A 14,478-nucleotide genomic window follows, 5' to 3' on the forward strand; every position below is an offset into this window, starting at 1 on the left:
GTCACTGGGTTCGATCCTCAGCACCACATAAAATAAATAAATAAAATAAAGATATTGTGTCCATCTACAATTAAAAAATATATTAAAAAATAAGAAAAAAACTTTCTTTTAATCTCTAAATATGAACTTTGTCCCCTTTTATAAGACAAGCAAAAAAAAAAAATCCAGTAAAGTCATACTAATGGCCTTTCATATAATTCCTGTCGTAAGTTTTAAATTCTCTATTTTATTATATGTAAGCGAGGGTGTCTAATTAAAATGAGGCCAACTGTCTTTTAGAATGAAGAGTATACAGAATGAGCAGATTTCTCTACCTGCAGTTCTTCCAGCTGAGCATCAACTTCTATTGTTGGATTCCCTAAATATTCTTTCGTTTCTTGAACCCAGGATTTCACAGAATTTATTTGAGTTTCCATTGCTTCTCGATCCTGCAGCTCCTGCTTTACCAGTTTTCCGTTATTCTTCACTTTCTCCTGCATGCTTCAGAAACATCGGGGAAGGAAGAAGAAGTGGATTATGAAGGGAACCACCTCATATATGACATCATTTTATCAAAGAGAGAGAGAGAGAGAGAGAAACCTTGTATCTTTTCTGCAAGTACACTTCCCTGAAACTGTCAGATAATGCTCAGTAGAACTTAAGTTCACATAGGACAGAAGAAAGTGTGTTATCTGAAGTGAGTAATCTATTCCTGGGAAACTTGAGTTGGCTTTCTCCCCTGCACTGAATGGCAACCAACTTCCCTAGCTAGAGCAGTTGGAGACTCTTGGACTATTTACCCCCTTGGAAATCTGCTCAAATGGAACAGAATTGTCAGCATTTAAAAGTAGTGCATAGTGGATATTTGTGGCTGTTAGAAATAGCCTTTATGGAAAGAATCATGCATTGAACATTTCACAGGTATTAACATTAATAATGCCACATTTGAATTCTTTGTTTGAATTAATATAAATTCAGTAAAAAAAAATTTAAAGTGGTGTCAGATCACCCTGACTTCATCCATGACTTAAAGAGGTATATATATGAGATAATATTAGTTAATATGGGAATTAAATTATTTAATGACATGTTTTCTCCTGGCCCAAGATTGAATCAGGCTGGTTACGTATCATCAAGATTAACTTTCTCCTAAACTCACTGCAGCAAATGGGTATTAGATATTTGGACTTTGGTGTCATCATAGCTCCTAACTCCCTGTCACCCTATATAGTCAAGGAGCTGTCAAACTTCATCAAATCCAAGTTCTAAATAGCTCTCAGCTGTTTAGCTGTCAAGCTTTATTTCTCCTAAATCACCCCATCCTCTCTACACCACCCAAAGAGCTCCTTGAATGTGCGTGTGTCCTTCCAAGCTTTCTTACTTATCATCCCCATCTCATGACTAGCTCAGGACCACTTAGTCTTGAGTGTTAGAAGAAAGTATGCTCAGCACTCTCTCTGAAAGTAGCTGCCTGGGCTTTCTACTCCCTTAGCAGACTTTTCATAGTTTCCTGAAATGGCTCCTTTCATTCATCTCCATTATCTGGCTGCAAACTGCATGAAAGTAGGCAATGAGCCTGTTTGGTTCACCACTGGATTTTTAAGTACGATCAGAAATGCATTTGAATATTGAAATACGGAGAAAATGGGAACAGATTCCCACATCTTGACTGTGGCATTGACTCCCATCCATACCCAAGTACCCCAGATGACCCTATGGGTCAAGGCCAAGTATAGTAACAGAGAATGAGAGCAGGTTTGTAATTACTTGAGGCACCGATCTTGCATTGCTGTGATCTCTTGCAGGATGGGTGGCTCTTCTCCAGGGCTGGGGATGGCTACGTCCTGGAGCATGCTCAGTGCCCGCTGCTGTAGTGTGCCCAAGGCCAGCTGCTGCTGTTCCAACTCCAGTGCACATGTATCATGGTGTTCGAGAAGGGCCAAGAGTTCTGCTTTTGAAACTTTCTCTGGTGAACTTCCAGGCATTTTATCTTGCAGCTGATCAATCATTTCAGTGGCTTTCTTAACCTAATGACAAATGTACATATTATAAAGTTCAAAAATAAACTGAAAGAAATAGGGTAATTTCAATAAATGCCACATTTGACACTAGTACATCAGAACACATTAAAGATAATAACATGAACTTTAAATTTCAGAAAATTAAAACCAGAACAATCTTCTTAACGTGAGAGAAAAGCCACCTCTTTAATTCTGCGAGTAAATTTTTAATCTCAAAATCATATCAGGAACAGAGACTATATAAAATATAGAAAAAAGTTTATTTTTAACAATCAAACAAATGAAAAACTTTTCCAATATTTAAATTAACGTGAATGGGTACTTTGAGTTATTTAAAAAAAAAAAAAGGCTAAAACACTGACCCCTGCTTAAAAGATGGAAGACATTAAATATAGGATTTGGTGTATGAGTTGACTTCTTGATGATTTTTATGACAGAGATAAGGTATTTTAAATGTATTTTTTCAAGGCCAGGTAAGAAAGGAAATGGGGCACAATGTGAGCTGTCCTCCTTTCAAACCGTAATTGCTTCTTGACTTTCTAATTGAAATAATTTGACCCTGACTTGGGATTACATTGCATATTGAACAATGTGTTTTGTTTCACAATTTAGTTTTCACATCACTGAAAAACACACACACAAAAACGACTTTTTACTTCCATAATGTCTATTTCAAAAAGGAGCAAAATCACTCCAAGTGGTAAGGAAAATACTAACTTGAACCCATCAATAATGAAAATTACCTTATCATTCAAGCCCCTCCACTCCTCCACTGCATCTTCCAGAATCTTCTCCTGGTCCTGGGCCACAGCACGAAGGCGGGTCCACCGCTGCCAGACAGTGGTCATTGACCTGCTCAGGGTGGCCTTGCTCGCCTCATTTCCAATTTTCTCCAGTTGGGATGCTTTCTCCTCTAGGGCCACAATTTTCTCACGGAAAGAGTTAACTACTGACTCTAAAGCCTGGGGAAGTAGGTGAGAGAAAAAGACATCAATGGGGGAAGAGCATAATTTTTTAAGTTCTATGGATTTGGGTGAAATAAAAAAAATTACATGCAGATAGATATGTTTCACTTAACTTTGTTTTCCTCTAATAGCTCTTACTTTTTATTTATATTTTCGACTGAGTTAGACTTGGATATTTTAAGAGCTATGTATTATTTATTTATTAAGTAAAAAATTCTTTTTGTTACTTTAAATGACATTTCTCCCATTTTTCAAAAGCAACAGAAACATAAGCAAATTGAATGGGATATTTTAGTATGCTACAGTCTTCCTTACATCGCTGCTCTAGATGTGAAAGGCTCAGTTATGATTTTCTAAAGTTTGTTTGAATTATCCTAAGTTATCCATAGGAAGTTATTTAGTGACATTTATTAAGCACCACATCTTATCAGAAGCAAATTGCTCTGAATTCTTCATAAATCTTAACTATGCACTTGGAATGAAAATCCAAAAATATTGGCAACATTTTATTAGCTTAAAACTTATATGGAATGTGGTTGTCTCTTTATTATATTTAAGGAACTCAAGTGAAAAAGAAGATTTAACAATCTGGAATCATCATGGGTCAAAAAACTCATTATAAGGGATTGAGGACACAGCTCATTCGATAGAGTATTTGCCTCACATGCACAAGGACCTGGGTTCAATCCTCAGCACCAACAAACAAACAAACAAACAAACAAACAAAAACTCATTGTAAATATAATTGAAAGATATATTTTAAAAAAATCCACCAAGATGCTGACCTTGTGTTCTGACAATTTTTCTTCTGCTGCATGACTGGAAGAAGTCTTCAACAAAGAAAACCCAGACAATTTCTTTTCTGCATCATTCATCAATTCAATAACCTCTTCCTTTGTTTTCTGATAATCTTGCCATTGAACTGTACATCTTGAAAGATTTCAACAGAAATCAATAAGCAATGTGAAATCACACATTCCTATGCAGAGCTCTGGTGTCAATATGGCTAAGGATACTTAAGAGAGAAGAATAAATTTACACACTAATGTGTGTCAATAGTGTATTACTATTTTCTGTGTGAAAATTCACTTCGTCAAAATATACGGTATAAAACCACTCTAAATACCTCTGCAAGAGGTCTAACTGGGCATGTGAGCCCTGGATGGTCCTCTGGCTCCTCTCCTCCAGGGAAGCCATCTTCTGTGCCAGATCTTCTTTGCCAGTGGGCTTGATCAGTGGGTCCAGCTTGGCCACCAGGCCTTGGAGCTCCTCCAGATTACTGTGGAATTGATCCTCTGTGCTGAAAAACTCCAGGTGGCTCTTGAGATTCTCCTCTGCGCTCTCCACATCTAAGCCATTGCCTGCCAGCTGTAACATTTCTTGGGCATCCTCAAGCCAGTCATTAGCTGCTTGGAATACTTGATAATACCTTTGACACTGACCATATATTTCAGTCAAGGTAGCCTGAAAAACAGTAAGCACAAATAGAATCAACTCCCAGTTACAACATGTTTGCAGGAAATAGTTTCATTTTTCCATTTATTTTCTAGTCTTCCGTTTGCAAACATTTGAATAAATGACTTGATTAATTGGTGGAATTTTTTTTATAGTGCAATCCATTATTATTCTTTATTTTGCCTTCTGCTATTCTTGTTATAATTTTATCATTGCAGTTAAAATAAAAAAGTAAATAAGTACACAAATGGAAGAGAAATATGTGTTGGTATCTCAGCTAGTTCTAATATTTCCCTTGCTTTCTAAAGAAAATATACACTGCTTAGTATCAGGTGGCAGGCTGAATGTTCAGCAAGGTGCAGTTAGGTCTCAGTTGGTTAAAGGTGTGATGCCACCAAACTTCCAAACTGGCATTCACCAGACCAAATAGCTATGTCTGGAAATGAGTCTTGAATAGAAACTAAAATAGAAAAGTATAAGTCTGGAAGCCTGACCCTTTCAAAGCCAGAGAGAAAGGAAACACTGACCAGTCATTAATGAATGGACCCAAAAGCCACGCTGTGTAAGCAAATACAGAGAGGAGGTAGAGAAAGTACGAGGATGTATAAAGTAAGGAAAGCACAGGTAGGCAGAGCAGAGATTTAGCAGTGGGGACTGGAAATGCTCTTGGGAGCATGAACTTCAGTGGCCTTGGCCAAGGCAGTAAGTAAGACAGGATGGTAGAAGTAGAGACATCTTAATAGTTTTAAGATTTTGGTTCAAAAATCACCAATAAAAGAAGGAAGCTTATATGACAGATGTTTTTCAAGAATGAAAACTTCAGTTCTAACCCTTCACTCTAGGTCTGTCTCTATTTGTATAACTATAGGAAAAATTTTTAAAAATGTTTAACAATGGTTTTGAATTATATGAAAGGTAAAAGTATAAAAAAACCTAAATGGACTTAGGCTAAAGAAGTTAGAATTTTACCTGATGAAGTTTATGATGATTATAGCCTAATATTAAGATAGAAGTTTGACTATTTAAAGTGTCAACCCTAATTATGTGGAAAATAAAGGTAACTGATAGCTAAAATTCCTCAGGGGCTACCTCCCATCAGGAACTATGCAGGAAGATTCAACTAACAAGGTGAAATTATTATTCCTCTTCCACAGAAAGAAAAATGAAACTTAAAGGAGTAGTTAATTTGCCCCAATCAAATAGCTGCAATTAATACCCAGGCATTACTCCAAGTCTATGGCTACTAAAATCTGCACTTGCTCAAGTCTCATAAAATGGCATAACATTTGCACATATTATATTCGCAATTCTATATTATCCTGAAGAAAGTTGTCCTTTACCTAAGTGTTTGGTTGAAATCTAGAATCTGATGGGTTGAAGACAGATATGGGAGGGAAAAAATGGCAGGGGATTAAAGGAAGTAATGCTCTGGGGACTATTATGTCTCTTCTTAGTCCCAAATGCACAGAACCTGCCAGGCCCAGAGCAAGCTGGGTTAGGAGGCCAACCTGGGAAGGTCCACACAGGCTATTCCTTGTCACTAAGTCTAGCCATTAATGGATACTCTAGCCTTGCATCATCTGTGCTACAGGGAAGGGAAGCACTCTTCCCTGAGGAAGGGATACAGAGGTCATCTAATAGGACACCACACAGAAAAACCAGCCTCAGCCTCATGGCCAGGGCCACACCATCATCCACCTGCCCCTCCCTATTTGGAGATTCTCCAACCAGCACCAGTTTAGAAATGCCAGGTTTCACATTGTTTAAAATCCCAATGGCATTCCTCATAGAAATAGAAAAAGCAATCATGAAATTCATCTGGAAAAAATAAGAGACCCAGAATAGTTAAAGCAATTCTTATCAGGAAGAGTGAAGCAGGTGGCATCACTATACCAGAACTTAAACTATACTACAGAGCAATAGTAACAAAAACAGCATGGTATTGTCACCAAAACAGACTGGTAGACCAATGGTACAGAATAGAGGACACGGACACTAACCCACAAAATTATAATTATCTTATATTAGACAAAGGGGCCAAGAACACGCACTGGAGAAAAGATAGCCTCTTCAACAAATGGTGCTGGAAAAATTGAAAATTCATATGCAATAAAATGAAATTAAATCCCTATCTCTCACCATGCACAAAACTCAACTCAAAATGGATCAAGGACCTAGGAATTAAACCAGAGACTCTGCGTCTAATAGAAGAAAAAGTAGGCCTAATTTTCATCATGAGGGATTAGGTCCCAATTTATTAAGGAATAAGACTCTTGTAGTACAAGAATTAAAACCAAGAATCAATAGATGGGATTCAAACTAAAAATACTCTTCTCAGAAAAAAAAAAAAAAAAACAATCACTTAGGTGAATAGAGAGCCTACATCTTGGGAGCAAATTTTTACCACACACATCAGATAGAGCACTAATCTCTAGGGTATATAGAGAACTCAAAAAGCTAAGCTCCAAAAAAACCCAAATAACCCAATCAATAAATGGGCCCAAGGACCTAAACAGACACTTCAGAAGAGGATATATAATCAATCAACAAATATATGAAAAATGTTCATCATCTCTAGAAATTAGAGAAATGCAAATCAAAACTACTCTAAGATATCATCTCACTCCAGTCAGAATGGCAGCTATTATGAAGACAAACAATAATAACTGTTGGTGAGGATGTGGGGAAAAAGGTACACTCATACATTGCTAGTGGGACTGCAAATTGGTGCAGCCAATATGGAAAGCAGTATGGAGATTCCTTGGAAAATTGGGAATAGAACCACCATTTGACCCAGCTATCCCTTTCCTCTGTCTATACTCAAAGGACTTAAAAACAGCATTCTAGGGCACAGCCACATCAATGTTTATAGCAGCACAATTCACAATAGCTGTGGAACCAACCTAGATGCCCTTCATTAGATGAATGGATAAAAAAAATGTGGCATGTATATACAATGGAATATTACTCAGCAATAAAAGAGAATAAAATCATGGCATTTGCAGGTAAATGGATGGTGCTGGAGAAGATAATGCTAAGTGAAGTTAGCCAATCCCCCAAAAAACAAATGCCAAATGTTTTCTCAGATATAAGAATACTGATTAATAGTGGGGTAGGGATGGGGAGCATGGGAGGAATAGATGGACTCTAGTTAGGGCAGAGGGGTGGGAAGGGAAGGGAGGGGGCAGGGGATTAGCAAGGATGGTGGAATGTGATGGACATCATTATCCAAAGTACATGTATGAAGACATGAATTGATGTGAACATACTTTATATATAACCAGAGATATGAAAAATTGTGATGTATATGTGTAATAAGAATTACAATGCATTCTGCTGTCATTTATTTTTTAAAAAATCAATTAAAAATTTTTAAAAAGGGCATTGTTCACTATTCGTTGTTAATTAATTTTGTCTATGACCTAATATGGTTTACCCTGGTCTCTATGGGGGATTAGCTCCAGAACATCCGAAGATACCAAAATCTGCAACTGCTCAAGTCTCATAAAACGGCATAACATTTGCACATAACCTGTGCACACTCTCCCATATATATTAAATCACCTCTGATTGCTTATAATACATGATACAATGTGAATACCATGAGAATAGTGATCACGTTGTATTGTTTAGAGAACAACGATAAGGAAAAAGTCTAACATGTTCAGAATTTTAAAAAAATATTTGCTGTCTGAGGTTGGTTGAATCTGCTGTGAACTCTATTATTAGAATCATTTATTCTTATCCTAAAGGTGAGAGATCACTGAGGTATTACACTCATATAAACAAAGGGAAGTGGACGTGGAAACCCTATGACATGAAAAGCATGGACATAAGCAATAAAAACATCCTTTCAAGTCACTTTTAAAGATGATTCTCTGTAGTATCAAGAAAGCAATATTGAAGGGAGCAATGTTGACTAACAAACCAACTGAAAAAGACGCTTCTCAGACCAGTTTACAAAGGAGCAGTGTGCGGCGTCCTCCTACCTGCCGGGTGCGCAGGGCTTCCTGCACGTCTCCATCCAGCTCCGAGAGCTCGGCCAGGGTGTGCTCCAGGTCAGCTGTGATCAGTTCCTTGGCCTTTGTGAACTTCTCCTTCTCCTTGCTACTCAGGGCCCTCATGATTCTCAGGCTGGACTGCACCTCTTCCTGGTGGATCTGGATCTTTCGGATTTCCTCCTGGATGTCCTGGAGGCTGAGGTCCAGGCACACGGGCCCAGTGAGCTCAGCCTTCACCCTGCGCAGCCAGTCCAGGGAGCGGCTCATCTCCGTCTGAAAGTCGATGCTCTGCACCATTCGGCTCTCACACTCTGCCACCGTTTCACCAATGCCAGTGGTCAGGAGTTTCAGCTCCTCTTGCCACGACTGGATCTGCTGCTTGGCTCTCTCATAGGCCAAAGGATCCAGCTGTGGAACAAGGTCCTCCAGATGCAAGGCCACTCGCTTTAGCAGGATCCCTGAGTCCTGCAGGCTTCCTGCCAACGAGTGGTACGTTTTGAGCTTCTCCTCTGCAGGCAAAGTCTCCTCATTCACTTTGGTCTGCTCTGTTTTCACAGCCTCCAGCTGTCTCTCCAGCTGTTGGCACATCTTTTCGTGTTCTTGGTAAGCGCTCGTGGTGTCTTCCAATAAGCTGACCCTCTGTTCTGTTTGTCGCTTCAGCCTGTGATACATGGCGACCAGGTCCAGCATCTTGTCTGGCTGCCAGGGCTGACCTGTGCTACGGAAACTCTCTTTCTTCTGGTTCAGTTCATCCAGCGCCTCCCCAAGGCCTGCCACCTCGCCCAGCAGGACTCTGCAGCCCTCCTGAAGAGACAGACACTCTTCAGAGGCCAGGTCCGTGGGAACTTTCTTCATCTTCAAGAACTGATCTTCCAGCTCACTCAGAGACTGGGCGGTCAACTCTATCAGGGAAGCATATTCTTTCCGAGCGAGAATTGCTTCTTGGACTTTATAGAACTTGTCTTTAGCCAAGGCAACGATGACGTTAAATTGTTGGGGCAGAGCATGAAGCTTTTCGCTCAGGTAGGAATGATCGACTTCATTCAGCGATGGTAACATGGCCTGCCCGGTTCTCTGGAGTGTAAGTAGAAGATTTTCATATTCTGGAGATTGTTCAAGAATATGTTGGTATTTGTCCAGTTGTGAATGAAGCTCTGTGCTCTCGTTCATGAGATTGATTTCAGGAAATGTAACAATATCTGCTTGTTTTAGCCAGTGGCAAGCTTTATCAAAATCCTCCTTAAAATGCTTCCTTGAAACTAAATTCTTCTCCAGTTCTTGTAACCGATGACCACATTTTTGCAAAACATTGTCATAGACACTCTGCAATTCCTGGAGCTTACCCAGTACCTCGCCCTTTTCCTGCTCTGTGACTTCTTTCATTAATTCACGACCCTGGGCCCAAAGTCCAGTGACTTCGTTCTGGTAGGTTTTGAGGCTGGCTTGTGCGCTCTTGCATGTTTTCACTTGTTTGCTCACGTCATCCGGTAACAGGCAGATGTGTTCACGGAACATGATCTTCCGCTCGTGTTGCTGAATTTGGCTGGTGGCCTGGAACACTGCCATGAGAAACTGGGTTTTCTCAGACAAGGCCTTGTTCAAGTACTTTCTTCGCTGGCCTACTAAGTCGCTCAGACAACTCACGTGTTTCTGTGCATCCGAAAGTGCCTTCTGGATCACCTTCCGCTCGTTTAGGCCAAGATCAGCCATCACCCGGTCGGCGTCCTTGGTGAGCGATTTCAGGAGCATCTGTTTGGCCTCCAGCTCGCTGCAGATGGCCAGGTGATCCATGAGGAGGTTCTGAGCCATGTCAGGAGGGGGGCTCTGCTTCAGGGCCTCAGCAATGTTGGGCTGCTGCTCTTCTGCCCACTCCATTAGCTCCTGGAATCGGGACTGCACCACGTTCAGCTCCTCCAAGTTGGTGACAGTCACTTGGATTTTCCTCTTAACAAGGTCCTCGAGCTGAAACCAGCGCTGTTCAAAGTGACTCGTCTGTTCTTTGACCAGTTCTTTGTCATCTAAGTTCAGATGCTCTATCATCTTCTGTTTTTGCTCTTTGAGGTCCTCGATGGCGTGTTTTCTCTCCTGCAATGCCAATGCCAACTTGTTCAGAGCTTCCAGGTGGACAGCCGTACTCTCGGCGTCGGATCTGTAAATATATGGAAAGATCTAAGAGTGAAGTTCTTCACACCTCTTATCTTTCACCATTTTCTTTAAGTGGATGTTCTTAGGATCATCGTGAGTACTCAGTTTAGGGTTATCCACAGAGGGGCTATAATTATTTTGGAAGAGAAGTCTCATTCATCTTTTTCTATGTCAACACTTGAGTCCAATCAAGTTTCTTAAGTGCTTCTCCACTCTCCTTTTCCAATCACATCTGCCAGATGTATTTCCTACCCTCCCTGCTCTTGGTACTGGGGATTGAACCCCAGGGGTGCTTTACCACTAAGCTACAGGCCCAATTCTTGTTATTTTAAAATTTCAGACAGGATCCCACAAAGTTGCTGAGGTTGTCCTCAAACTTAGAATCCTCCTGCCTCACCCTTCAGAGTTGATAAGATTACAGGTATGCACCATATGTTTGTAGCTTTCTCTGTCTCTTAATAACTATGCAGAATTTGCATAGTAACCAGATGATATGTGTAATATTAAACATTAAGACACACTAATATGCTGCATTTTTGAAAATGGCATTGAAAAATAACAAGTGATTCATAATTTATTTACTTTCTTATGAGCATAAGATTCAGTGATCTAAAGAACAAAAGCCTGCTAGATGGTACCCTCTGTTGGATTTGACCAGCAGCTCTTAGAGCTACTTAGTTGTGTACTTAGATATTTCTGTACAGCTGTGTACTTAGATATTAAAAGTCTCTAAAAATAAGTATAAAATATGAAGAAGTCTCTTCCTCTTGATTACAAAGCATATAGAAGAAGGTATAATGTTATAATCTTATTTATAAAATGATCAGCTCTGAAACAGGAGATGCTAGGGTTGGGAGGCAGTATGGAAAGTTCTATGTTGGACACAACAGATCTGAGGCACCTGCAGGCCCACTGCAACTCAGAAATGTGTGTATGCTTTTTCTTTTGGTCTTTGCTACTATTGATTGTATATAATCCCAGAGTCCAATAAAGTGCTGACTATCAGGAAAAAGTAAACAAATCAGAAAATAGTATAATAAAATAAATAAGCAAGCACAATAAGAAAACCCTACTGATTGTAATAGATATCGAATAAGGTCAGCAGTTTTCATTCTCATGAGCCAACAAATCTTGTCAGAAGTAGTGCAAATTTTTATAGTTAGAGTGATCAAAAGTGTTTGAGCCAGGTGCAGCCACCTATACCTGTAATCCCAATGGCTTGGGAGGCTGAGGCAGGAGGATCCCAAGTTCATCAAAGTCAGCCTCAGCAATTTTGTGAGGCCATAAGCAACTTAGCAAGACCTTGTCTCAAAATGAAAAATTTTGTAGCCTAGGGTAAAGAGTCTCTGGGTTCAATCCCCAGTATTCTCTCCTCAAAATGGTGGGAATGGTTTTCATATAACAACACAAAGTGTCTGGCAGGAAAGAATCTTATATTTCACACAAAAAAACTAAGAGAAGTTCAGTTACTTCAGAATCTCAAAGGACACAAATTAAGTGAATTTTGATTGTTAACTGATTTCTAGAATGTAACCAAATTTGACTGACTCATGTAGATGTATTACTTTACAGACTTGAATAGAAACCTCTGGAGCCTACAGGTTCAAGAAGTGTTAACTTCATAAATTCTTAGATAGTAGCCCCACAACTGGTAATCAGACAAAACTAGAAGTATTCTTGGAATATTTCATAAGGTCACAGAATAATATTCTTTGAAGTCACTGAGAAAAGCAATGTTTTTTCTAAACAACAAAACATTTCAGTTTTGCTCATAAGAAATTAATATTAACCTAGTAAGCTGTGAATCTATATCCATATGACAATGTTAGGTTCACAATGATGTTCTGCCAATACTGATAATGATAGACAATGATGTTAAAAACATAAATAAGACATTTTCAATGTTTATAGAAATTAAGAAAATTCTGATTTAGCATTATGGTGGCCCAAGGAAGGGTGCCTGTCACCTGGCCAAGCTATCCCATTCCGTGGTAAACTTTTCTAAGAAGGCTTCAACAACATTCATACAGTCGTGGTAATCTCTTGTCCGCTGAAGGTCCTGTTCCCTCTTCGTGCAAAGCTTGTCAGACTGAAGGCACAGATCCAGCCACTGATCATTCAGGTGGCTGACTTCTTTGTGTTCTGGAGACTCCTGGTTCTTTGTTAAGTTATTCACCTTGTCCAAGATGGCACCCACTGATGCCTCTTTGCACTGCAGTTGCTTCATGAAATCCTAAAGGAAACCAGAAAAAGTAGGTTGGGTATAACAGACCCTCCCAAATATCAGAGTTAAATGTGGACATGACACCTCTAAGCATTTTAAGTTCTTTAATATGAAGAAAACTGGAGATAAAATCTGAAACGTACCTTAGCTCTTTATGAACACAAATTCCCAATTGTATAGGAAGAAGACACTGTGCTACTTTCTTTTATTGTGTTGTTTAGGGAAGTGTAAAGGAAAACTGATAAATATGAAACAATCTTATCATTTCTAAAGAGAAAAGTAACTTACTTTGAACTTAGACCTTAGTTTTTTTATATAAATTTTTGAAAGTTCGTGCTTTGGGAGAAAAAAAGAAATCTAATTCATGTAATCCCTGTTCTTTTGTCTGCATTTGCAAACAATGTTCCAGTAGAATATATGTATGATTCATAGTTATAAAGAAAAATATAAGTCTTAGAGTTTGTAGAGATGCTGACCCTTCCAATCAATTACTATGTTTATAACAATGTTCTATTATAATTTAAATCATACATAATAAATATGATATTTATATTACATTTTAATTAATTGCTAGGCTTATTATCCTACAACTTTAGCAATATTGTGATGAAAATATTAAAAAAATACAATTTCCTGTTTGTTTAGTAGCGAACTCTTCTGGCTCTCCAGGCTGAATGACAGATGTTTAACTCAGGAGGAAGGTGTAGAATGAACATCTCCTGATGAAATGTCCATTCACTGCAAGAGTATATGTGAATGTTTGCTTTCTTTCTTTCTTTTTTTTTTTTGTTTTGTTTCTTGTCTTTCCTTTTTGAGTTTGGCAGGTCTCACCATGTTGCCCAGACTGGCTTCAAACTCTTGGGCTCAAGTGATCCTCTCATCTCAGCCTCCAGATTTGCTGGGACCACAGGTGCCACCACCTTGTCTGGCTTATGAATGTAAAATTTCTGATCAGTCTGTCCCTGGCACCAAAGGAAGGCTATTTTACTCTGTCTTATTCCTTAAGTAGCAGTAATGATATTTAAGGATTGACAGATACCAAGGCATACTGACGTGAATGTTTAAACATTTTGTCTTTCTACCATCTTGGCCTCCTTAATCTCCCCTGGAAACAAATCAATTCCCACCTTTACTTGGGAAACCATGTTCTGTGCAATATTGAGCTCCAGCTCAGAGTGCCTTCTCTTCATATTCTGTAGTTGCTGATCAGCATCCTGAAGATAAATCCAGAGCTCAGCTTTCAGGTGCTTGATTTCTTCCCAGCCCTGTGTTAAGTTCTGTGCCTGGACCAGTCTTTGCTCAATCTCGAGAAAACACATGGTTACAAGTCAGCAGCCATAAATAGTCACAGGTGCTCAAAGAACCAGAGTGGCAAGTCCTCAACAGGTGTATGTGCAGAGCCTGCCACACAGACTTGCGTGTGTATGTGTGTTCACATGTGGATAAACCCCAAAGCCTTCTTTAGTTGCTTTAAGAAAAGCAGATTTTCTTTTAGAGTTTCTAAAGAATGTAAATGTCCAAGAGTTTTGCCACATGATTTTAGTCAGTGTTGTGAAGCTCCAAGAAATTTCCAAGAATTTATTAGCTCTAAAGCTGTGTTCATGGTTTTCACATTGGACCTTTCAGTAGACACACCGGTTTGATTCATGAATTCAGTGTTGGGGTTTATTAGAAAACATTTATATTAT

The 14,478-nt window shown here is 39.1% G+C and overlaps 1 protein-coding gene across 3 annotated transcripts in view; it reads right to left on the reverse strand.

Moving 5' to 3' along the window:
* SYNE1 (spectrin repeat containing nuclear envelope protein 1) overlaps window positions 1-14,478 on the reverse strand; it is a gene marked incomplete at its 5' end in the record, with an annotated part of 432,633 nt that overhangs the window by 166,414 nt on the left and 251,741 nt on the right. For all 3 annotated transcript variants that reach the window (XM_081295717.1, XM_081295719.1, XM_081295718.1), the window contains 8 exons: window positions 315-480; window positions 1,747-2,006; window positions 2,744-2,962; window positions 3,751-3,895; window positions 4,092-4,429; window positions 8,410-10,570; window positions 12,534-12,799; window positions 13,918-14,094. In XM_081295717.1, the coding sequence (XP_081151843.1) occupies window positions 315-480; window positions 1,747-2,006; window positions 2,744-2,962; window positions 3,751-3,895; window positions 4,092-4,429; window positions 8,410-10,570; window positions 12,534-12,799; window positions 13,918-14,094 (3,732 nt within the window). The remainder of the gene's footprint in view (window positions 1-314; window positions 481-1,746; window positions 2,007-2,743; window positions 2,963-3,750; window positions 3,896-4,091; window positions 4,430-8,409; window positions 10,571-12,533; window positions 12,800-13,917; window positions 14,095-14,478) is intronic.

Source organism: Spermophilus citellus (genome assembly GCF_964194105.1).
Source record: "Spermophilus citellus genome assembly, chromosome: 5".
Classification (NCBI taxonomy): Eukaryota; Metazoa; Chordata; class Mammalia; order Rodentia; family Sciuridae; genus Spermophilus; species Spermophilus citellus.